We start from the raw sequence: 23376 nt of genomic DNA on the forward strand, positions 1-23376 counted from the left end.
CACTAAAGCTTGAATTTTATCGCAAATCGTTATGAATGATCCGTGAATCACAAAGGCCGTAGAATAAATTGTTGAAATTACTAAAAATACTTTAGCGTAAAGAGCTAGGTCTGGTGGCGGAGACGAACCCCTTATATAAGTAATATTTTATGTTCGTTTAAGTTTTAATGCTACTCATTACTTCCAGATGAAAAAACATTATTTATTTTCTCATTGTTTTTTAAATAATGCTAGAAAATCCTGCGCCCCCTTCATGGAGATTCTCTTCCTTCATGATAAATTCCTCCACGGAAATATCCACCACCGTAACCCTCTCCCCTTGACCCACCCCCACCCCAAAGCCAAAACGTCCCCCTGAAAACGTCTGTACACTTCATAATAACATTACAATATGTAAACAATGGTCAAACTCCCCTCCCCCGGGGACTGTGGGGGATTAAGTCATACCAAAGACATAGTTAATTGGTTTTTGAATAAGCTGAACAGAAAGGCTATCTCAAAATTTCTGATCCGGTGACTTTGGGGGGAAATGTGCGTGGGAGGGGCACTAGGTTCCCTCCAGTTTTTTGGGTCACTTAAAAAAAACAGTAGAACTTTTAATTTCCGTTAGAATGAACCCTTTCGCAACATTCTAGGACCACTGGGTCGATACGATCCCCCCTGGGAAAAAGAACAAACAAAAAAACAAAAAAAAACAGTTAAACACGCATCCGTGATCTGTCTTCTGGCAAAAAATGTAAAATTCCACATTTTTGTAGATAGGAGCTTGAAACTTTTACAGTAGGGTTCTCTGATACGTGGAATCTGATGGTGTGAAAATCGTTAAAATTCCATGAATTTTAGGGGGGTTTTCTCCCTCTTTTCTAAAATAAAGCAGATTTTCTCAAGTTCGGAACTTTTGATGGGCAGGACTAAACTTGATGAAACTTAGATATTCAAAATCAGCATTAAAATGCGATTCTTTTGATGTAGCTAATGGTATCCAAATTCCGTTTTTTAGAGTTTCGGTTACTATTGAGCGGAGTCGCTCCGTTACCACGAACTGTTTGAAAAAAAATCTACAATCTGAGATTACCACGAACTGTTTGAAAAAAAATCTACAATCTGAGATGAATAGGTATTCGAAAACAACCAAATTATTTTTTATCTAAAAAATTCTTTCCAATCACTAATACTTTTAGGATGAAAACAAACTGATAACTGAAACGAAAAATACGAAATTGCCAGCATCACATAGGAATACCACTTCCTCTTGAACATAAGCAAGAAAAATGGAAACTTTCGAAGCAGCACATACGGTTTTGTCTGACAGAAAAAAAAACTTCTATTGTCCGTTTCAAGTTTGTCGTAAAATCCGAGACCTCCTCAAACGAATAATGACCACGCAACAACGATAAAGCGATACATCAGAGTACTTTCTAAGGAGCTCCGCATTCAAAACATCTGTTTCAATTGCGCAACTGATGGATCAAGACAATTTCTAGCGGATATGGTCCGTCTATAAGACTTTCCAAAAACCTAAATTATCCCTAGCTACAACCCATTTAGACATCTTATTGAGATTAATTACTCTCTTTTAATGGATAATGATAAATATAATGTCATCCTGTTCCCGCCGAAATCATATTGATCACGGACAACCACAGCCATGACTATAGCTTTTGGCTAGATTTGGCTAAATTTCGCAAACCCATCGATTAATTAGGCTAATGTCAAGATATTCTGAAATGCCAGTAGGCAAAAATCCAGAAATTCACTTTTACTGTATTGTATTGAATTAACTAAGGTCCTTGCGTCGCCCTTGCGCCCCTGCTGAGTGTTGCTACCTCTGGGTTCAAATCTGATTCCAGTATGACCAAGCTGAGGTCAAACCCACTGCACCCCCATAGGATCATTTACCTTTACTTTTCCGTCAAGTCTTTCTGGTAGACAATATGATGATGAGAACCAACGACACTCTTGTCCAGAATCTCCTCAGAGATTGGAGCAAGTCTTGAAGCTCAAAAGGCATAACTATAGCTCTAACTTTTATTTCCAGTTAAGTTTGGCTGAGATCCCACAACTACTTTTAACATTTGTTCGGAAGACAAAATTTGGTGATCCAGTGTCTTCCCACAGAAGTCAGGTTGGGTCCAAATATCCAAGACATAAGTATGGCACTACATATTACTCGACAATAAGTATAATTGGGATCCAACAGTTCATTCTCCTAAATATGATTTCAGAATCATAAATATGATTCTGAGAAAACCTCTCCCGACATTCACCCACAATTTATATAATAGCTGGTCTTTTTGTTTTGTGGAACGAAACTACGGCTTTCGTAGTTATTCGGTGGTGGTCAGCAATATTTAGTTCGATAGAGTAATAGATATTTTTTTTATTATTATTATTATTATTATAAAAATTATTATTATTGAATGGACATTGAGAGACTGAGATTTCTTTGAAGCTGACAAAACTTTCTCTAGTTTTTAAAGAGAAAAGAAGTAATTTTTTTCTTTTTGTTTTCTTCGAAATAGCTAAACAATAAGCAAAGTGAAACTTTCATGACATTGAAAATAAAATTTTTGGTGCTCGCGTGGAGCATAAAAATGCGTTTAAAAGACATGAGATGAAAATTCTATATCTTTAGTAGATTAATTGTGTAAAAAGAAAGTTTCATATAAAAAGGAGCTTTTTAAAGAAAGGTAAAGAGCCACGTTAAAACCTAAGCCGATTAGATATAAAGTCATTTAATAATTAATTCAAACTAAAACAAATAGAAATTATGATCAATGAATAAATGAAACCCAAAAACAAACTTAATTGAATAAATAATGACATCAACTATGAAAATAGCACAAACTGTGTTGAACAGATTTATAAATGAATCCTAGAAAAGCAGAAATTAAAATTAGTAGCCGAAAAAGACTATAAGTGAACAGAAATTAGCACAGACAGGAACAGAGCTACCAACCCCTAACCCTTCTAAAGGTCAGAGCTTCATTTGTGCTTTATTGAACACAATTTGTATTTCAAACACCGTTTTTTTCCTGTGTCGTAGTATCAACACACAAAAAAGCATAAATAATACCACAAGGTTGATCCAGGTCACCAAATAAAAGCAATGTTTTCCCTCCTCTCTTCCCTCTCAGAACGTCTAAATGGGTTGGTTGTCATTTGTGTTTTAGTGCATATAATTCTTTAAGCGTAGTTTTTGTTTGTCAAAACATAGATAAAAGAAATCCCCATTATAATTGATATTGCTGGGAAAAACTAATGAAAGTAGACAGATTGTTTAATGTATTATAATTTTTATTCTTGAAGGTCTCTGCAATTTTGATTTTCCAGAGTTACGATTAGAAAAAAAAGAATGGTTAAAGTACATTTTACTTTCAGTAAAGCGCAAATGACGCTCTGAGAAGGTTTCGATGGCGGAGGCCCCTATTTGTGTTAATTTTCATTTTTTTAAGTTTCAGTTTATTATTCATTTAAATTCTATTTGTTTTGGGATCCATTTTTCATCTTTAGCAGTTACACACTATCTTTATGGTTGATGCAATTATTCATTTTAATTTATGTTTGTTTTGAGTTCGTATATTTATTGACGCTACTTCTCGTTCGTTTAAGTTAAATAAGGAATATTTGTAAGGTTTTTTCTCGATTTCTCTGCTTAAGGGCTAGAATTCTGAATAACCATTTAAATTTTGGATAGAATTTGAATACTCAGTCAAAATTTTCGATTAAAGTAGTTTTGTAGACATCCTTGGATATGCAGGCATCCAAGTTTTTTAATCTACCATTAGAGGAATCTTTTTATGTTACATTCGACGATGACTTATTTGTTTAAATAAAAATATTTCAAGGTCATTTATAAAAAGGATTTTTACTTCCTTCCTTAATAAAAAAGGAAATCACGAATCAATACAACCAGATTTGTTTCCTCAATTCTCTGTCATAATTGAAGTTCCCTTGATCTTCAATTTTAACTGAATTGTCAACACGGTCTGAAATTTTAAAGCAGATTAGAAAAAGAACCCTTTTTTATGCTGACTTACATATTTAAAATCAAGATTAAAATGCAATTCTTTTGATGTGACTATAGGTATCAAAATTCCGTTTTCTAGAGTTTCGGTTACTATTGAGCCGGGTCGCTCCTTACTACAGTTCGTTACCACGAACTGTTTGATAACTCATTTAACCATAATTTTCTTCCGGATTTAACTATTCTCGTTCAGGTTCCCAGGTCCAATCTAATTACATTGAAAGTTCCATGTCAGTCGGAGAAAAATCTTGTTTGGTCCATGGGTTTTCAAGAACCAATACAACCCACTTCCTTTAAAAAATCCTTCAATGATAAGTTTGTCTAGCTCATTATAAATGCCCAGTAGGTTGGCCGATCGGCGCAAGTTTGGGCCTACTTTGGGTGTCAATAAGAAATACAACAATTATTTCCATAGCTTATATGATCATTAAGGTTCTCTGGCCTACATACAATATAAGTCCATACCAATCTGAGTAACTACAATTTGTTGGCTCAATTCCAGGTATACATTCAGATACAGCCAATTTCGAAATAGTTTTCTTTTCATTGAGGTCTATTTGAACCTTTGTATATTTCCCATAAGTTACAAACCCAACAGAAATGATCAAAATTTTGGTTCTGTTTTCAGACATTACAAACAGATGTAGTTAATATTAGTTTCGAGTTTGTTTTCTGTTTGGGGGTGCACCTGGCTAGAAACTACCAGATGGTTATTTTAGTGCAGTTAACTATGCTGAAGATAGTTTATCGCTGTTATTTCTTTTGTCCATTTTTAGTTTCTTTATTTAACTTCCGTCCTCAAAAATAAACAATATTCTTTTTTTTAAGCAGATTAAGCATTAGTTAGTGAAAGGAAAAACAGAGATGGAAAAACTTACCAAGTTTGGGGAGGATGATAAATCTCAGAATTATAGAAGAAGTTTCGAATGTTTTCTCGTTCATGGCTGTTACTAGAACCTAAAACAAAACCAAAATTTGAATTATTTTCTTTTTTTTAAGAGCCACAAATAGCCACCAAACAAGATGCTCTATTATACAGTAGTGGAAGGTGTACTTTCGCCCTGCTTATTTAATGCCTGTAATCTGTATTGCCACTGTATAGTCGGAGATTCAAAGCACCTGTTTGGCAGGTTTTTCTGATTTATTGTATTTAGCCTATGAAGATTTTCTGAGGGTTGGCCATTCTCAAGTTGACCTGTTGCATTCTGTCCAGTTAGTGGCCTCTTCTTTCCAAAATACAGGACTATTTCTCAACGTATATAAATGTGGATATCTTGTGTTTAAGGGTGTCTAGGATCATATCCCTTGGACTGCAACCTTCCCCTTTTTCTACAAGTAGGTTCCTTTTGCTGGTTAGGTCCCCCTGTCTGTGAATCTCGTGGCTCTTTCTGGCCTCAGGCTCTTAATGCATTCAAAAGTTGCTGGAAACCGGAGTCATTATAGAAGACAAACTTCATCTAGACTATGCACCCACTTTATGACCATTCTATGCTTTTTATGCTGGTGTTAAGAGTATTTTGAATTATAGTGATTTAGTACGAATCAATATCAGCTTTTAACAGCATCTTAAATTATTGGTTTACCTTTCTCGATTTTTTCATAATACTAAATTAAGTACTTTATGCTCAGCAACGGTAATTTCAAATATTTTAAGGACTACGTTCAAAATCATTAAAGAATACGCCGTTTAGTCTTGGTCCGTGCCAACATCTTGACCACCTTTTCTCGTATTTAGGTTCAGTTTCTCGTGCTTTTGTGTCTTTTCATGATTTGTACCTTTTTGTTACTCCGCTTTTGTAAAATAGTGGGTAAACATGAATATTATCTTATTATGATAAATAACGTAACAACAGTATTAGTTAACAAAGCGTCGACACCAATGTAAAATAAAATATTAAAGCAAATGGAAGGTGCGTCCTTTGATATTTTTTATTTAGTAAGAACTAAAGCTAAGACAGACTATTTAGGACTGTCTAAGCCATTGTTAGGCCATCAGATACGCCTAGGCCCAATTAAGCTCACAGGTACGCTTAGCCAATACTTGGAGGACACTTTAGGAGGAGGAGGGCGGAGGCTTTAGAAAAAAAAAAAGTATTTTCAAGTCTATATATTAAGATTTATGTTGGTGTTTTCTATGGTAACACTGATCTTTGGCAATAGAAGCATCCTATTCAACCATCAGAATATTTCCCCCTGGTCTTAGTGATGCATGGCATTCGAAGTCAACATCGTTATATCGGCATTTCGAACCAAACCACGCTACCAAATATTGAGACAAGACATCAATCAACAAAGAACTTACAATCATGTGTACAATGCAGAAAAATTTTTAATGAACAACAAACTGGATTACATAGCTAACTTCACCTCTGAAAACTCTAATTCTCAGAAAATACTAATTTACAGCCTTGAAAGAGTCTTCTGTAATGTATTTTATCTAAAGAATAGGTATCCCACAATTAATTTATAAAAAATAAATTAAGTTCTTATTTGGACTTCGTTCCTCAACATATATGTGATGAAACTTCATTCATCAGTAAGTATGCATGTTGTAAATTTAATATTTGACTTTGTTTTAAAGAAACTGATAACGGTCAAACCTCATTTACGAAATATTTAGTTACTAAAAGCCTCAGCTTTAATATACAAAAACAAATCCTAATCTAAGTTCCAATTTTATGTTCTGGTGTGCAGCTTATATTGTCATTCCTAAATGGTTGAATGTCATCACTAGGATAAAAATACTGTCTTTAAAACCAATAAAGGCAAAAAAAGAGACACTAAGCAAAATGGCAAAAATTGAAATCAATAAAATAAATAAAAAACGAAATGAAAGATAGCTAGAAATCATAATAATACAGTGTAGCAGCAAAATACAGGCTGCATAGCAATGGCTTTAGCGTTTGAGCGACATGCATGGACCAATCTCATTTTTAGTTGTGTCTTACATTTAAATTCGATGTAACAAAATATTTGGCCTTACAATTTTAGACATTTTCCAAGATCCAATGTTGCTTATCCAATGCTATGTTGTGTTATTAAGTGGTCAGTCAAAGCAACTGACGCCTCTGGATATAAACCATACATTAGAAGTAAAAAAGCTGTCAACAATGGATACAACCGTGGCAACGGGGGTTATCAGAGATTCTCTGGGACGTTGGTCTAATGGCTAAAACACTATGTTTTACGTCCAAGGCTGTCAGATTCGAAATTTTCCCTCAGTCCCAGGAAGGAATCCCTCTACAATACCTAAAGTACGGACTAATGATATATTTCCTAAACTTCCTTTATTTACGTTCTAATAAATAAGTTATTCGTATCCAATTTTTAAAGACGACATTATCTTTTCATAACATGTCCTTTTACCAGTTAAACATCAATATCGGATTCTTTTTTAAAATGAGATTCCAACAAGTTAAAGATAGAAACCGAAAAAAAAATTTATTTGCCTTGGCAGATTTGCAAAAATAAATTACCTAATTAGGAGAAATAAAAGGTCTGCAAAATGGTAAAACTGCCAAAAAAGGGCAATAATATTAACACTATCATGATGCAAAAATTAACTCTCACATAAGACTATATAGGTAAGATATGCGACGCATAATAAAAAAATGGTAAATAATAAGGCAAAAACCGAACAACAAAACGATTTGGTATTCAAGCAGGGAAAGGGGGAAATAAAATTCATTAGTAATATCATTTTTGTCAAAACTGTGGGCTGTATCTGACATCTGTGCATTTCTGAAATAATTTCCAACAACTTTTGGCTAAGCTGTTCTCAATAGGAGGATCAGCAAGGCAATCTAACTTCAATACCACTTTGACCGTCCTGATATACACTGACTTCCTGAAACTTTGACCCTTCTGGTACAAACTGCCCTACTGATCATCCTTTTCAGATCAACTTAGTAAACGATTTTTCGAAATTATTTCACAAGTATGAAAATATCAGATGCAACCTTGAGTGATTGTGACGACATAAAATGACAAAAAGTTATAATAATATGATTCAATCTACAATAAAAAGCTGCAAGTGTGCAAGCGTGTATTTTAAGTAAATGCAGCTTGAAAATACTTCTTTTATGAGCCCCAGAGTTTTCAAAATGCAGCTTTGTGAACCCATCTTCAAAATTATTATTTGTGACCTTTAATGGGCTGAAGAACACATATTCAATATTTTTACTGCATAGAAAGAAAAATCATATTAACTACTGAACTTTGAATAATACTTTGACAAACTAAGGAACTTCTGGCATGGATTGATTCATGCGTTAAAATCAAAACTATTAAAAAAGAAGAGAAAAAAAACAACAAGACGAAAGTGCAAAAACATATGCAGGCAAAGACATAAAGAAGGTATGCATGGTATAAATAACAGTCAAGTGCGAACAGTCATGTCACCTCTGATGTTTCTTCTGGTGGCAACCCATAAAGAAAACCGAAATTACTACTTTTGGCAAAGTGACACCAATTTGGTAAGTCACCATGACCAGCAAGAGAGGCATAGAATCTGTGACTTTCCCCGAAATAATTATCTGTAAGAAAAAAAGCAATAATGTAAGACAGGCAGTGTTGCAACACACAATAATCGGATGTCAAATTTCAGCTCATCATCAAGTAAAACAGATCAACGATATAAATGCATTCAAAGATACTTATAATTTTAAAACAGGAAGCACAATTTTGTATCTTCTTGCTTCGCATTAAATTGCAGAAAACGTTGGAGCCCTAACTATTTTGTCTTGTGAATGCTGTTTTTCAGAAGAAGAAGAAGAAGGATGATTGCCAAAAATGCAGAAAAACATCTTTAAGTGAGGCTTAGTCATAATAAATAAGCCAATCTACGTTCCTAAAGATGCAATTTTACTTTCTATTGCTGGTAGTGTAGGTTCTTTATAGCAAAAATTCCTAGAAGGTTAAGACATTAGCAACTCAACCCTGATTCACTTTGAAAACATCTATCTCCATCTTCACCCAACAAAATCTGAATTCAACTCAACCCTGTATAATTCAACCCAACAAAAGAAAAAAAAAGAAAAACAATGAAATTGAACTATGTGGCTTTTATAATAAAAGGCAAAGTTCGACTGCAATTCAACACAAAGTATCCATAAGCTAATTATTTGTATGGTGTTTTTTTTATCTTATGCAATTTCAATGCAATATAACTCTTTATGAGAAAGAGCAAAAAAAATATCTTTCAATAATACAGGCGTTTAATACAAACAACCGAAACTTGTAAAATTAGTCACAAGCAGGTAATATGCATGATTAACCAATATTACTCAGTAGCACAGGATAGTTCTATGAACAATTTGTGATAATTGATAATTGATATTGGTTTGACGCAAAAATTTTTTTTCATATGAGCCTGTAGCTAGATCCCCAGTGCTAAGGCCCAGTGAAGTGTTGCAACACATGTAGACCTTGGGTTAAAGTTGCAGGGCAACACTTACAACTAAGTCTTGAGTAAAAATTTGCATAATGAATTTCATATTTGTTGTGGGATTAGGAAACTCCAGGAAGAAGTTTTATGGGCACAAAGCAACAATGAAACAAACTTACTGTTTGTTTTCTTTTTTACAGTTCTCAGTGTCTTCCAATTTTCAGTTTTTATTGCTTATATAATGTCTATGCACAACTTTTGATAGGTAAGGAACCTATTTAAAACAACTAGTTCATGAATTTCAGGTCACATCTTAACCAGATCATGAAAGAAAACAAAATATCTCATATGGTCCTTGTTTCTTAGAGTACATACTCAATAAGGTATGGGTTGCAGCAGTAGCTAGCAACCTAGCAAGAGACAACCAAGTCCCATAGTTACAAATAAAATAGCACATAATTCATAAAAAAAAATAGCCAGATCGAAACACTAAGTATAATATTAGGATCACCTTGTCCGAATCCCGTATGTAGGATACTAAAAGCTCCTTGGCTTGAGAAAAATTACTAGGATCCAACTCCCTAAAGACCAAACTAAGACCCTGGCTGCTAGCCCCCAGCATATTTGACTGAGATCTATTGGATGTGTATGAAAACGAGGTACTCCTTCCCTTGTGTCAAGCAAAATCACTCAATACCATAACTGTTGACCTAAATCCATCCAGCCCTCCATGTAATTAACCTGATAACAGTATATTTTGAAAATCCTATCATCCTCTCAAAAGAAGATAGAACAGGCAAACACTCCAAAACGGAACAATAATAAAAATAATCCCAATTTTCACTAAGTTTGGCCTGGATTTGACGTCCCCTTTTGATTGACATGCTATTGATAAAAATTTAAGCACCCCTTTTCTTCCACCCCAATTGAGTAAGATTGGTGGTGGACTAAAAAAATACTAGTGCATCAACTGTTATTTTAGAATAACTTTGGCTAATGACAACCACTTTTGGTAGATATACTGAAAGCTTGGCTTTAGGAACATTTCTACCTCATAAAGATTATACTAAAGATCTCCAAGGGATCCTCATAGAGAATCCCCTTGAACACCCAAGAAGGAAAGTAGCTATTACCTCAGCTCAGGTTCTGTTGAAATTGCCAATGTTTTCTGGCAGATATACAGATGTCAAGGATTTAGGAGCCCCATCCCCATATAGAAGTTAAAGTGAACTTGCCCCCAGAAAAGGATAATGCAAAGATTGAACAGCTAGCCAGATCTGTTAGATATTGTGATGACAGAAAGATAGGTACTCTACCATTAGTTTCCCATATAGTATGGACTCAGCACATAGTTCCAAAAGGCAAAACAAAGACATATACCCTTATTCCCCATCAAGTTTAGCTGAGATTCATCAACCTCTTCTGGTAGATTTCCTGGTTGCAACAATTTAGGAAACTTTCTATCTTTCAAGAGATTGGACTGGGTTCAGCCTAAAAAGACACAACAGAAAAATAACTCTCAACACCCCAACTGCCAATTTTGAAATCAGACGACCTGTTCTGAAGATGTTCATATTTGGGAATTTGGGACCCTCTCTTTCTCTTCCTATGGACATAAGATTGGTATGAACCCTATTAAGGTATAAATAAGATACCAGCTCTTACTTCCCAGCAAGTTTGGTTGAGATCTGACAATCTATTCTGGTAGAGATCCTGATGACATAAGATTAAGGACCCTCTCTCCCAACAAAGGTAGAATTGGGTCCAACTTCCAAACAGGCACAATTAGGACACTTACACTTACTTCCCACAATGTTTGATTGAAACTCAGCACCCCATGTGGTAAATAAAAAATATGTCTGTGCATACTCTTACTTTCTTTGATTTTCAACTGAAATCTGATGCTCTGTACTGGCAGATGATGTTTTAACAAGAATTCAGGAATTTCCTACAGAGGTTAGAACAAGTACAGATCCCCAAAAGGCACAATCTGTATGCTTAACTTTATCAACAACAAGGTTTGGTTAAGACTAAATAGCTCTTTCTATTAGATGTCTTGGTGACATGAATTTAGGGACCTTCTTCCTCTACAGAGGTTGGATTATCTATGGACATCCAGAATGTCTAAATACGATTCTTACTCAAGCTTCTCACTAAGCTTGATTAGTATCCAAAACCTATTCTGGTGGACTCCATGACAACAATAATGCAACCCCTTAACTCAAACAAAGGTTGGAATGGGTATGGACACCCCCAAAAAATCCAACTGGGACTCTTATTCTTGCTGCTTCCAAGTTTGATTAAGATCTGATAACCCTTTATACAATAAAGTAAAACAGTTCAAACTAGGGATGATACCTTTTTATTAACAGTGAATAGATATAAAATTATTTAACTGGATATTTCGAACACATATACAGTGTTCATCATCAGCATTTTTACTGCTGATAGTAAAACTGCTGATGATGAACACTGTATATGTGTTCGAAATATCCAGTTAAATAATTTTATATCTATTCACTGTCAATAAAAAGGTATCATCCCTATTTTGAACTGTTTTACTTTCGTCATGGAAAGGCAGTGTGGTCTTCGAAGTTATCTACTTTATACAATATTTCCACACGAGGCGCCAAATAAAAGCGCCTCATTTCCACATAATTATTATGTGGAAATGAGGATGTGAGGAAATGAGGAAATAAACTCTTATTTCCACATAAGAAGCCCCTTTTCTTATGCTTCCTTTCTATAATCTTTTTCTTCACTCAATACAGCATTGCATCGCAATTTTTTATCACTAATTTACTGCACTGCACAATCTATTGAGTTAAAGATGTCCACAAAAGGAAACAGCCACTGGAACTATTAGCTAAATTTACCTTTTTTTTAATAAAGATAAGTTCACTTTTACACCGAAAAAGATTTGACAAATGACTAACAAAGATAAAAATCATGTAGAGTGGAAAAGTAGTGAATGTGGAGAGGGAAATGCTGCAGTATAAACATGTCATTATGCAATTCTTCTTGCACAGAACATATTACCCTTTTTTTCTTTTTTTTTTTTAAAGCTCTGAGCTTTGCTACGCAAACATTAAGAAGTCAGGTGTCTGATGAGAAGTCTTGTTAGACAAAAATGGTTTTCTACTATTACTGCTAACAATTCATTGTAGCACCAAGCCACTTGAGGCCATCACAGCTAAGCAGGCTCCTTCATCCCAATCTATTCAAAACCTCCCTCTTTATCCCCCCCCCAGGAAGTTCCCATTTCCTTTGAATATTCTCGTACGACATCCTTCCCCATGCAAAACAGGAATGACCTGGTTTTTATGTGGTCCTAGACTGTTGGCAGTTTTATTTTCTATTGCTGGTATTGTAGGCTCTTTATACCATTGAGCTCCAAGAAGGTCAAGACATTGGCAACTCAGCCCTCATTCAGTTTGACAACATCTTTCTCCGACTTCATCCAACAAAATCCAAATTCAGCTCAATCCTGTAAAACTCAACCCAAAAGAAAAAAAAATAACAATTAAACAATGAAATTGAACTGCATGGCTTTTATAATAAGAGGCAAATGTTGACTGAAATTAAGCACAATGTATTCATGAGCTAATTACTTTTGGGATTTTTTTTTTATGTTATGTCAATGCAAAATAAATCTTTATTCTTTATGAGGAAGAGCAAAAAAATCTTTCAATAATACAGGTGTTTTATACAAAGAAAACAACCACAACTTGTCAAGTCAAAAGTTTGAAATATAAATCAAAGATCAATATTACTCAGTACCACAGTATAGCTCAAACAGAAATTTATGGCTTAGGTGCTACCTGGCTTTGTCAGGAGCAAGCCCCAAATCCTCAGAAAATGTGCTAAATTACAGTATTATATGATTATGATAATTGATATGGGATTGATGCAGAATCTTTTTTTTCATATGAGCCAGTAGCTAGATCCCCAGTGCCAAGGCCCAGTGAAATGTTGCAACAGATGCAGTCCTTGGGTTACAATTGCAGGGCAACACTTACAATTAAGTCTCGAGTAAGAACTTGCATATTGAGTTTCATATTTGTTGTGGGATTAGAAAACTCCAGAAAGAAGTTTTATGGGCACTAAGCAACAATGAAACATACTTACTGAAGTTTTTTTTTGCAGATCTCTGTCTTCCATTTTTCATTGCTTATTTGATGTCTATGCGCAATTTTTGACAGGTAAGGAACCTCTTTAAAACAACCAGTTCATGAATTCCAGGCAACATTGTAACCAGAGAATGTAAGAAGACAAAATATCTCATAAGATCCTTATTTCTTAGAGTACATGTTTAGTAAGGTATTACATTGGGATCCAACTCCTTAAAGACCAAACTGAAGCCCTGCCTGCTAGTCCCCAACATATTTGACTGGGATCTATTGGATGTGTACGAAAACAAGGCACTCATTCTCTTGTGTCAAACAAAATCACTCATTACCATAAATGTTGACCTAAATCCATCCAGCCCACCAAGTAAATAACCTGATAACAAGATATTTTTTGGAAAATCCTATCATCCTCCCAAGAGAGGTAGGAACAGGGAAACAACCTAAAAAGTAACACTAATGAAAATAATCCCAATCTTCTGTAGGCTTGGCCTGGATATGATGTCCCATTTTGATTGACAAGCTACTGATAAAAATTTAAGCACCCCTTTCCTTCCACCCCAATTGAGTCAGACTAAAAAAGTGCATCAACTTTTATGTTAGACTGACTTTAGCTGACAACAACCACTCTTAGTAGATTTCCTGAAAGCTTGACTTTAAGAACACCTCTACCACACAGAGATGATATTAAAGATCTCCAACGGATCCTCATGGAGGACCCCTTAATTACCCAAGAAGGAAACTAGCTGTTATTACTCATTAGGTTCTGTTGAAGTTGCCAATGACCTGCTTTTTGTTTGGCCCTAGTCATCCTCCATCTGCAGAATGTGTCCTAGCCGTATCAACCTTTCTCTCATCATAGCCCTAGAAAGCAGAAGTGAACCACACTTTCGTATAGCCTATTGTTTGAGATACAGTTAGTCAGTTGTGTACCCAAAACAATCCCTAGGCAATATCCCCAAAGAACATATAGCAAATTTTCCTCCATTTTATGGAGTGCCTAGGTTTCAGAACCATACTTGACTACTGTCATCACTGTAGCTTCAAATATTCTAAACTTTGTTTTTATAGTTTTTGTCCTATTCTTCCAAACTTTTCTTCAACTGTGAAAAATCACCCTTGGCCTAGGCTATTCTACTTTTCACATCTTCACAATACCCAACATCTTTACAAACATACTTTACCTAGGAAAGTGAAGCTGTCCACTAGATCAATCTTCTCATTGCAAGACATCACCTTTCCACCTTCACTTATTCCTAGTCTTAGCAACTGGACTATAACATTTTCCTGAGAAAAGAGCAGCTGGATAGACTTGTGGCAATAAGCTATGGCTAAGCACTAAGACACAACCTTTATACAGCCAATGATGTTGATGAAAAACAGTAATTCTGAAAAATTAGAAAAAATGAGGTATTTTTAACTCACGAACGGGTGATCGGATCTCAATGAAATTTGATGTTTAGAAGGACATCGTGTCTTAGAGCTCTTAATTTAAATCCCGACCGGATCTGGTGAAATTGGGGGGGGATTTGGGAGGGGGAAACCTAAAACTTGAAAAACACTTAGAGTGGAGGGATTGGGATGAAACTTGGTGGGAAAAATAAACACAAGTCCTAGATACATGATTGACATAAACCGAACGGATCCGCTCTCTTTGGGGTATTTGGGGGGGGGGGTATTTCTGAAAAATTAAAAAAATGAGATATTTTTAACTTACGAACGGGTGATCGGATCTCAATGAAATTTGATGTTTAGAGGGACATCGTGTCTTAGAGCTCTTATTTTAAATCCCGACCGGATTTGGTCACATTGGGGGGGAATTTGGGAGGGGGAACCTAAAACTTGGAAAACACTTAGAGTGGAGGGATCAGGATGAAACTTGGTGGGAAAAATAAACACAAGTCCTAGAGACATGATTGACATAAACGGAACGGATCCGCTCTCTTTGGGGTATTTGGGGGGGGGGGGGGTTATTTCTGAAAAATTAAAAGAATGAGATATTTTTAACTTACGAACGGGTGATCGGATCTCAATTAAATTTGATATTTAGAAGGATGTCGTGTCTCAGAGCTCTTATTTTAAATCAAGACCGGATCTGGTGACATTTCGGGGGAGTTGGGAGGGCGGAACCTAAAACTTGGAAAACACTTAGAGTGGAGGGATCGGGATAAAACTTAGTGGGAAAGATGATCACAAGTCCTAGATACATGATTGACACAACCGGAACGAATCCGCTCTCTTTGGGGTAGTTGGGGGAGGTGTTAATTCTGAAAAATTAGAAAAAATGAGGTATTTTTAACTTACGAACGGGTGATCGGATCTCAATGAAATTTGATATTTAGAAGGATATCGAGTCTCAAAGCTCTTATTTTAAATCCTGACCAGGTCTGGTGACATTGGGGGACGTTTGGGGTGGGGGAACCTAAAATCATGGAAAAGGCTTAGATTGGAGAGATCGGGATGAAACTTGTTGGGAAAAACAAGCAGAAGTCTTACATACGTGATTTAAATAATTGGAACGGATCCGCTCTATTGGGGGGGGGGCTAAGTCTGAAAAATAAGAAAAAATTACGTATTTTTAACTTACGAAGGAGTGATCGGATCTTCATGAAACTTCATTTTTAGAAGATCCTCGTAACTCAGATCTCTTAGTTTAAATCTCAACCGGATCAAGCGTAATTGGGGGGGGGGGCAGTTGGGGGGACCGGAAATCTTAGAAAATACTTAAAGCAGTGAGGTCAGGATGAAACTGGATGGGAAGAATAGAAACCTGTCTAAGATACGTGACTGACATAACCGGACCGGATCTGCTCTCTTTGGTGGAATTGGAGGGGGGTAATTTTGAAAATTGAGGTATGTGTAACTTACAAAAGGGTGACCAGATCTTAATGAAATTTGATATTTAGAAGGATCTTGTGCTTTAAAGTTCTATTTTTAAATTCCGACCAGATCCTGTGACATTGGCGGGAGTTGGAGGGGGTAACCGGAATTCTTGGAAAACGTGAAAATTGGGGTATTTTTATCTTATGAATAGATGATCGGGTCTTAATGAAATTTGATTTTTAGAAGGAATCCATGTCTCAGAGCTCTTATTTCAAATCCCGACCAGATCTTTTGCTATTGGGGGGAGTTGGAGGGGGAAATCTTGGAAAAACACTTGGAGTGGAGGAATCGGGATGAAGCTTGGTGGATAGAATAAACAAATGTCCTTGATACGTGATTGACAGAAACGTACTGGATTCGCTCTCTTTGGAGGAGTTGGGGGGAGGGGTTCAGTGATTCGGCGAGTTTGGTGCTTCTGGACGAGCAAGGACGATGAAAATTGGTAGGCGTGTCAGGGAGCTGCACAATTTGACTTGATAAAGTCGTTTTCCCAGATTCGACCATCTAGGGGGGCTAAAAGGAGAGGAAAAATTAGAAAAAATTAGGTATTTATAACTTACGAATGGGTGATCGGATCTTAATGAATTTTGATATTTAGAAGGACATCGTGACTCAGAGCTCCTATTTTAAATCCTGACCGGCAATAAGCCTCTTATTTTCCGTTTTAAATCAATCTATTGATTCATAGAGTTTTGTTAGAGCTCATACCATATGATCTCTTGGCTCTTAGCTCTTCTCGCCTCGTCACAAGTGCCATATGAGCTCTTAGCTCTTTTTTTCTATGACGCCGATCTCAGCTTATTCCTGGAAAATGGTAAGGGTCTAACCTGTGCGGTTTTTACGGAAAGTGTGGACCTCAGGCCGGATTGATGAATATTTTGGAAAGCTCTGCAGAACTCTTGCCTGGGGCCAAAAAGGATGGTTTTTGCTTGTCCACGAGCCAGAGCCAATGGTGTGCGAAGTGAAGTAGAGTTATATAGCCTATGTCAGAGAGGAGTATCTGAAGTTGTGCAGCCAAGCTTTCGTTTCAACAAACCATGTTTCTGCTTTCGAGTGAAAAGCTCCGTTCTAGCAGGCAAGCAGGCAGACACCACTTCCAAATTGAAGATGGACTAAAATCTATAAGTGTTAAATATATGCGGCAGTTACCCGGCCCCACAGCCAATATATCTTCTTTGAGTGATAAATAGAAAAATTTACAGAAGCAAAAATGTGGCATTTTCCCACGGGTCCGAAAGTGCTGCCATCAATTGTTTCTACCCATTTCTGTTCGTGATTTCAGTTGAGTTTATCATTTGGTTTTTCGGACTTGGGATTGCGGTAGAAAAATGGTATCAGATGTGTCTAATAAACTTTAAAAGTTCTCTCATTGCTAACGAAATCGGAGCTTATCCTTTGCTCCTTTCTAAGTGGTGACGTTAGAAAGTGGGCCTATAGCAAAAAAAAATTTTTGGTACAGTTCCTTCATGAGGTATACAAAGTTTGAAGGGGTTGAAAACTTCAGTAGTAAGGTACACACAGAAACGAAATCTAGGCCAATACAAATTGTGAGACATATAGAGGACTTGTATGCAACAGTCGGCTGTTAGGTAATAATCACTTTCAGCAATGAGTGGTTGGCAAAAACTTTTGCTAGTTGGTGTATCTATTATTTGTTTCCTGTGCATTTGATGGTAAAACCAATTTGGTTCCAGTGGTAAGACATGTAGGAGACTTGCAAGTAATAATCTGCTGTTAGGCTACAGTCGACTTCAGCGATGAGGGGTTTGTAACTACGCTAGTTGGTGTACCCACTTATTTGTTTCCGGTGAACTTGATGCCTATCACAGGAGAGGGAGTTATTAGTAAGAATCTGTTCACTTTGGGCTAGAAGTTTGTGCAAATTGGTGCACATTGTATTCGATCTCTTTAAATCTGACAGAACTAAGTGTATAAACAACGGGTACAAATAATAACGTAAAGCAATAAGGTAGTTTTGTAATAATTAGTGTCACCTATGGTATTTTAATCCTGAAAAGTGACGGATAGCTTTATAATACCAAATAGATTACATAAGATATCGTCCCAAGTTTTCAGCCGTTACTATGTCTACAATTGAAAAGGACAAAGTTCAACTGGCAGCAAAGTCAATTTAGTCCCTTCTTTCGATATTATTTTGTAGTTGTTGTTTTTTCAATGCTGACGAATAGCCTTTGGTCATGTGATAACTGATTGCGTTCTTGTTTGAACACACTGTTTTAAAAACTTCAATAGGCTGACAACTTCATCATTTAACCTATAGTGAAGAAGCAAGCACAAATGGGAATGTAAAACAATGAGATAGTTTCGTAATAATTAATAGAATATCATCTATGGTATTTTGATCCTGAAAAGTTAGGGATAGCTTTATAATACCAACTAGATTATAGAAGATATTGTTCCAAGTTTTCATCCGTCACGATGTCTACGATTGAAAAGGATGAAGTGCAACTGGCTGCAAAGTCAATTTAGTCCCTTCTTTCAATATTATTTTGTTGTTTTTTTTTCAATGCTGAGGAATAGCCTTTGATCATGTGATTACTGATCGATAGCGAAGAAACAAAACCAAAGTGTTGCTCTTGCAACACTTTAGTTGGCAAAGCCGGACAAAGGTTGCCGCAACACTTCAAGTTGCCCTGGCAACGTAGGTCTAGTTTTATTATGAAAATACCCTGGATGCCCTAGTGGATGTGGGATTCAGAGACAGGGCTTGCCTACCTCTTCTTGGTCTTTTGTAGAAAAACCATGCTTGGTAGTGCCAATGTGTCCAGGTATTTTTTCCTTTATGCCAAGAAACTTACCCACCAGAGTTAAACCATTATAGGCACGAGACACCAATCTCTCAAAAAAAGTCAGACACCACTTGGCAGGCATTAGCAACAATGCAGCACTTGATCCTTAGAACTGGCACTGCAAAGAGGATTTTTTCTTCCACCTAAGATTGTTCCTTGGCTGATTTGTTCTTGCACTACGGTCAGCACTCCATATGTCTCAAGGCCTGACCCTGTCCATTATACATGATTTTGGTAGCCATTAAAGGCTTCAGTCAGTCTAATCTTTACGATACACTCCAAAAATACTCTTCCTCATGGTCATACACAGGACAGGATGACCAGTGGTTGGACGGTGACTGTAATTACCCATATCTGTAGTAAGCCCATGTTTAGATGTTTAGAGAAGGATCTGGGGGATATTGTCAACTATGAGTTGAAGCTTTGTTGTCATGTACAAGCTTAAAAAGCAAACTGAGCCCTTAGCTTTATAAAATAAATATTCACCACCGGGAAGCAATGCACGTTAATGAAGCTTTGTAAAGCAATGGTCTATTCTCACCTGGAATTTGGCATGACCCTAGCCTTTTGGAGCTATAAGATGGACGTGAAGGCACCAGAGAGTACTGAGTGGATAAGCTTATCCCAATACTGCAAGACAGAACCAGGAAGGAGTGCCCCCCTCAAGCTCCTCACTTCACAAGGAACACCTCACTTTATTTCACTATGCTCCCTATTTTAGTATACTGTAGGAAAAAAGAAGATGCAATAACAACCTGTAAGTTGCTGGGAAGTGACCTATTAAGTCATGCCTTCCCCCTGTCCCTTTCAATGACCACAAGAGGATAAACCAGGAAGCTGCAGATCTCTCATTGCACCAGACAAGAGTACTAACATGTCTTGTGAGTATGTTCTGTCCTACTTCTGAACAGCCTGTCTGAAGCCACCATCCCATCCCAAACCCTAGAAATCTTCAAGAAAGGCGTTGATACAGACTGGCTCAATCCAGAAAGAAGACTAAGCTGGGATATCAGATCAAAGCCTATCACCACCAGCAAGATTCTCTACAGGAGGTTGAACACCCCCTTATCTTGCTGGACATGTGATTTAAGATAAATAGTCAGGATTTTTCGAGGGCGAAGGAGTAGATATATGTATTTCAGAGTACCTGCCAAGGTAATTATTAAGGATCTGGGCCCATCTCATCCATCAAGCCTAATTCAACTAGTTTCCCAGATGAATAAAAGCCCTAATCTAGAATTCAACTCAAGCTGATTGCAAGAATTGTCAACTACATTTGCCAATTAATTTGTCTCTGTAATTGATTAACCTGTCCTATATCTAGGAACATTCTACTTGATGTCTTTTTTTTAAGTTCTTTCTGAATATAACAGTCCTGATTGTTTCAGCATAGGCTACTTGGGAATTCAATTTTAAGCTTTTTATGAACCCTTAAAAAGAGATTTACTTTCTTCTTATTTTAGCTATAGAAAAGGGTCTAGCCTAGTTTTCCATTCTAGTTCACACATTTTGACTGCAGCTCCACTATACTTTACCCCTAGCCCGCCCCCCGCCCCCAATGTGCAAATATGTAGCCCAAATTATATTTTCCCCATGTGTTTTCAGTTTCATGACTTTGGCATTCAATTTATAGGTACAAAGAGCTGTTCCTAGGGTTGGTGGTTCCTGGGGAAAAATTAATAAGAGCATCCCTCTCCTGACTAAAATATAATCAAAAAAGCACAATCAAAATAGAAAATTTGATCAAAGTGGACAATCCCCCAGACAACCCCAGCTGCTGCGCCTGGGGCAGATGACTCAGTTGCCCCCCCCCCCAAGACCAGCTCTAAAGGTAGAGGGGTTTAAACAAGAGTGACACTAATGGCTTAAAGTAAACCTGGCAATTTTTTTTTAAATTTGTAAAATGTTAAGATAATTGGATCATGATGAATCAATGCCAGTGGATTATATAGCTTAAACAAATTGAATTACAGTAAAATACTAAGTTTTTAACCAATGTTCCAACCCTTTTCTATAGCAACAATAAGAGAAAACTCATATTTAAAAGTCCATAAAAGGCTCAAGACTGAATTCCAGAGTAAAATAATTTTTGTATCTGGAAAGAGCATAAAAATAGGCATTGAGTGATATGTTTACCTAGGGTAAAAGACCTCTTTTTGGGAAAGACCACTTTTCTTTGGCATTCCAGAAAAATAAAGATGGGTTTTAGGACCACTCCTCTTTTACTATAGTATGATGCAATGCGAGGGTAGTAACAAAAGCCCTCCCTCCTTGATGAAATTTTCACCAATAATTCATCAGCATAAATTAAAAATGTGGTCTCTGTTTCATCAAGCAATTGAAAAGAAAAAAATATTAATGTTTGTGATTTATAGGATAAATATCAAGCAATAAAAGTTACATTTTTAGAATCAGAAGGAAAACAGCTTTCTATTAATATGTGAAAAAAACTCAAAGGATATAGGCTATAAAAAAAACTTTGTATAGCCCTGAGTAAATCTTTGCCAAAATAAGACATATTGAGTTTTTTAATTGTTCATGTGTGCCAAGCATTACCATATAATGCTGCCAAAAACCACGGGGAAAAGTGCCATGAAATGGCCAACAACCTCAAAACCCAAAAAAGGCTTTGATAAGTGTGCAGTGGAAGAGTGTGCTTTGGAGGAAAGGTCAAATGCTATACAATGTGACCAATGTAATTCCTGGTTTTGTGCTGGATTTCTCTTGATATCTGATACAGAGTACAACATATTCAATAAAAGGAACCAAAGACTTGGAAGTGTTTGGGTCTGCCCCTTGTGCAAAACCAGCAATAGCAAACACAGTCTCTCACCCATTGTAACAACAACATTACAAGAGCACAGAAATGAAATGTGCAGTACCTTTGACTCATTCAAACAGGATATGAGTGCTTCTGGACTTCGTCAAAGCCAAAATCAACAATCTTGAAGAGATTAAAAAAGCAAAAGTTCTGTGTTGGAAGTCAAGGACATTGTGAACTCTGTTGTTGATGTTAAGCTGGAAGCCAACATTCACAAAAAAGTTAGGCAAGAGCAAGACCAGTTTAACTGACACCTGAACTTCATTGCATATGGTGTACCACCTCACCCAGACAATGACAAATTCATAAATACATTTCTGAAAAGGGAATTCAATATAGACACAGGTTTCATTTCAAATATTTGCTGCCTGTCAGGAGGGCAAAACTATAGTGCACCAGGATCATCACCTACTGCAAGACCTGATCTCATCTTATTCTCCATCAGTTCAGGCAAACAGTGAGCAGTGATCTTGAAGCTTGCCAGAACAAAAAAAAAGGCTCTATTGCCTTTTATACAGATACCTCTTGAGAAGACCATAGTGGCAAAAAAAACAGGCTGCCCTCAGGACCACAAGTCTCAAGACAGATGGAGCACTAGATATTACACAAAGTGATGTAGATAGTGTAAATAGGCAGCAAGAGGCCATTATCAGTGAAAGAAACTCAAGCTTTGCTAGTGCTTAGTCACTGGCATCAATGGACAGAGTTTTTGAAGCTCCCTAATTGGGCAGTGAGAGCAAGCATGACAACACTGGCAGTGAGAGCAGTGGCAAAAGTGAGATTAAAATCAGTCATCCTTATTTTAGTGGTAATACTGCTAAAATAATACACAGAAATAAAAAAAATCTAGAAAAGTCTGAGTTTTTTGTTCTGATACTCATGACTAAAACTAAATGAACTGAAAGCTGTGTGTTTTAATCTTGATATAAATTTTGTTTGTGTTCGTGTTCGTGAAATTTCGCCTAAAAATTCAGTGTTAAAATTGAAAGAATCTCATATCCAAATCACTAGATTCAGTCTGTGTAGCAATATGGATAACCCTGAGTGTCAGAGAGGAACAGTAATATATTGCTGAATTCAACTGAGAGCTGACATTGTGAGTTATTCTTTTACTTATTCTGATAGCAGTTGGGCTGAGCATGTCTCTTTGGATCTGAATCATTTATAATAGGGATTTTTTACCATAGTTTGTCTGCCCTGATCAAAATCATTCACATCTAGCTGCATTTGATCTCATATTTAAGATGAATTCCTGTGAACATTCAACAATCTTTTTATTTGGAAATTTTAATATGCCTGGTGTTAAGTGAGTTGAAGATATA

The 23376-nt window shown here is 36.5% G+C and overlaps 1 protein-coding gene across 3 annotated transcripts in view; it reads right to left on the reverse strand.

Annotated features, from left to right (window-relative positions):
• LOC136028448 (alpha-sarcoglycan-like) overlaps positions 1-23376 on the reverse strand; it is a 72975-nt gene that overhangs the window by 45774 nt on the left and 3825 nt on the right. For 2 of the 3 annotated variants that reach the window (XM_065706291.1, XM_065706297.1), the window contains exons 2-3: positions 8429-8562; positions 4906-4984 (exon numbers count right to left, since the gene is read on the reverse strand). In XM_065706291.1, the coding sequence (XP_065562363.1) occupies positions 4906-4984; positions 8429-8562 (213 nt within the window). The remainder of the gene's footprint in view (positions 1-4905; positions 4985-8428; positions 8563-23376) is intronic. The other variant, XM_065706301.1, reaches the window with a different exon arrangement.

Source organism: Artemia franciscana, chromosome 1 (assembly GCF_032884065.1).
Source record: "Artemia franciscana chromosome 1, ASM3288406v1, whole genome shotgun sequence".
NCBI lineage: Eukaryota > Metazoa > Arthropoda > Branchiopoda > Anostraca > Artemiidae > Artemia > Artemia franciscana.